The 2,628-nt window shown below is 53.8% G+C and overlaps 1 protein-coding gene across 1 annotated transcript; it reads left to right on the top strand.

Annotated features, from left to right (window-relative positions):
- Positions 1 to 622: 622 nt before the first annotated feature.
- On the top strand, positions 623 to 2,083 carry LOC100601158 (cyclin-dependent kinase 13-like). The gene is made up of 3 exons (XM_012504197.2): positions 623 to 663; positions 942 to 970; positions 1,251 to 2,083. The coding sequence occupies exons 1-3, from the start codon at positions 623 to 625 to the stop codon at positions 2,081 to 2,083; spliced, it is 903 nt and encodes a 300-aa protein (XP_012359651.2).
- Positions 2,084 to 2,628: the final 545 nt, after the last annotated feature.

Below are 2,628 nucleotides of genomic sequence, written 5' to 3' on the forward strand. Positions count from 1 at the left end.
CAGTGTGGCCCTGAGAAGCCAAAAGACTGGACACCTGTGCACTAGATCAAAAGGCTACTCCTTCTGGAAGCAATTGTAAAGAATTTCTGACATTATCTTGACATGAAAACCAATGGACAGTGGGACAGAATGCAAAATCTTCAAGAATTTTTCTTGTTGGTTTTTCTTTTGAGTCAAGGTCTTGCTCTGTGGCCCAGGCTGGAGTACACTGGTGACATCACAGCTCAGTGCAGGCTCAAGTGCTCCTCCCGCCTCAGCCACAGCAGTAGCTGGGAGTACAGATGCGCACAACCACCCCTGGTAAATATTTTATTTTTTGTAGAGACGGGGTCTCACTATATTATCCAGGTTGGTCTCAAACTCCTTGACTCAAGGGATCCAGGACAGGATAACAGGTGTGAGCCACCACACCTGGCCATGTGCATGAACTTTTAAGAAAAACACAAGGCCCCAAAAAAGTTAAGGTTCTCCCACCTCATTTCCAGGGGATCTTTTGGTGCAAGGATGAGAAGCCCTTAAAAGTACACAAACAACTCCAAAGATTCAAGACAGTTCATTAGGGCTGAGCCAGCCCACTGGGCAGACTGACCTTCAAGAAAGTCCCACCCATGACATACACTAGATGGCTCTCCAAGAATCTCTCCAGTTCTCAGGGTCCCTAAGGTACTGGACAGAGCTAGGAAAGGAAACCCATTTGCTTCTTCCTGCAGGAAGCCCCTTGAGGTCAAGACCCCACAATCAGACGAGGATGGAGTGGCTCACCCTCAGTCAACAGGTCAGACTCAAGGTGGTATACTGTCTTAACCAAGGGTGTGGGCCTCCAGGTCTGACTCCCAACTCAGTGCTCCTTTAATAACCACTCTTTGTTAATTATCCTTAACAGGGGTTCCTGGCAAGTCAGTTCTCCCTGAGGCCTTCAGTTTCCTCACCCATGATAAAAGAGGGCTGGACCAGATGGGAATTCGGGGGGTAAGGGGATGTCCGCATGCAGCCCACCCCACCCACGGGCCCCTGGAGCCTCCATCCAAGTTCCCACCACGCACCCGCCCCACAAATCCTGCCCAAGGTGAGGGCTGGTCCCGGGTCCTCTGGCTGCCTAAAAGCGAGTGCAGGAGCGAGGGGAAGCCTCCAAGGGGGCGACTAGGGCTCAAGGATGAAACTCGGCCAGGAGTGAACTGGGGCCAGGAGGAAGGTGTCCGGGCCGCTCCTCGAGCCCAGCCCAGGTCCCCGACCCTGTTACAAGCACCACTGTCCATATCTCCTGCTGGGTGAGGTCCTTGGACACAGCGCACTTGGTGTGCAGCCCCAGCAGGCTGCTGATGGAGATGCCGATGAGCTTCTGGAGCTGCCGGCACTGCTGCAGCGCCCGGCTGGCCGCGGCCCCCGCGCCTCACTCCACGGCCGCCTCCTTCTCTCCCATCGCGGCGGCGCACAGCGCTGCTCTATGCACACTGCGGCGGCCGAGGCAGGGAGCCCGGGGCGCGGGCGCCTAAGCCAGGAACCCCCGAGACGGAAGAGATGGACCAGGAGCGCCCCTCGCCGCTGCTCCAGCCAGGACGCCGGTAGAGCTGGCAGCCCAGTCTGCTGCTCCAGCCCTCAGAGACGCGGTGGCGGGAACAATAAGCCACGACTGCAAAAAGCTGCAACGGTGGGGGACAAAAAGCCGCGGCGGCAAAAGCCGCGGCGGTGGGGGGGCGAAGCCGCGGCGACGGGGGCAAAAAGTCGTACAGGCCTGGGCAAAAAGCCGCGGCTACAGGGGGAAAAAGCCGCAAAAAGATACGGCGGCGGAGGCAAAAAGCCGCGGTGGCGGTGGCAACTGCGGCGGGGAGGGGCAAAATGCTGTGGCGGCAAAAGCCGCGGCGACGGGGACAAAAAGCCGTGGCGGCGGGGAGCACAAAGCCCCGGGTGCTGGGACAAAAAGCCGCAGCAGCAAAAGCCGCGGCGGCGGGGAGCAAAAAGCCGCAAAAAGCCACGACGACGGGGGCAAAAAGCCTCGGGTGCGGGGGTAAAAAGCCGCAAAAAGCCGTGGGGGCGGGGGAAAAAGCCGCGACGACGGGGCAAAATGCCTTGGCGGCGGGGGTAAAAACCGCAAAAAGCCGCGGCGGCGGGGGCAAAAGGCCACAAAAAGCTGCAGCGGCGGGGTTAAAAAGCCGCAGCACATAATGAAATATTTCCTTAAAAAAGAAAAAAGCACAGTAATTAAAAAGGGAAATATAGTTAATATTTTTTCTCTCCATTAAGCATGCCATTAACTGAGTAAAAAAATCAAGCTACAATATGTAAGCTACATTTTCTAAAACCACAAAGAAAATAAGAAATGAAAAGGGATTTGGGAAACAAATCCAAAGGTACAGTCAACTACACAAAAAAAGCTCAGTCTCATTAATCATTATGAAAATGCAAATTGTAACTGAAATAAGATAAAACAACAATTCAAAGAGAAAGCCTAAAATTTCAACCCCCCAAAAATTCTGGGTTTTGGAGAGCTGGGATGGAATAGGGCTCCTAACCTTACAACAATGAAAGAACCAAACTAAGTTCAAAGTCTTGACTTTATTTTTATAGCAACCAGGTTGCCAAGAACTGAGTCAAAATGTGAGGGAAAACAAGCACCTGCAAGGAGAAAGA

Source organism: Nomascus leucogenys, chromosome 24 (genome assembly GCF_006542625.1).
Source record: "Nomascus leucogenys isolate Asia chromosome 24, Asia_NLE_v1, whole genome shotgun sequence".
Classification (NCBI taxonomy): Eukaryota; Metazoa; Chordata; class Mammalia; order Primates; family Hylobatidae; genus Nomascus; species Nomascus leucogenys.

What these genes read in the sequence shown, in the direction of transcription:
- LOC100601158 (XM_012504197.2), top strand. Translation starts at nt 623, where the DNA reads ATGGCTCTCCAAGAATCTCTCCAGTTCTCAGGGTCCCTAAG. An exon ending in CAGTTCTCAGGGTCCCTAAG is followed by an intron (nt 664 to 941) that starts GTACTGGACAGA and finishes CCATGATAAAAG; the next exon opens with AGGGCTGGACCAGATGGGAA. An exon ending in CCAGATGGGAATTCGGGGGG is followed by an intron (nt 971 to 1,250) that starts TAAGGGGATGTC and finishes ACAAGCACCACT; the next exon opens with GTCCATATCTCCTGCTGGGT.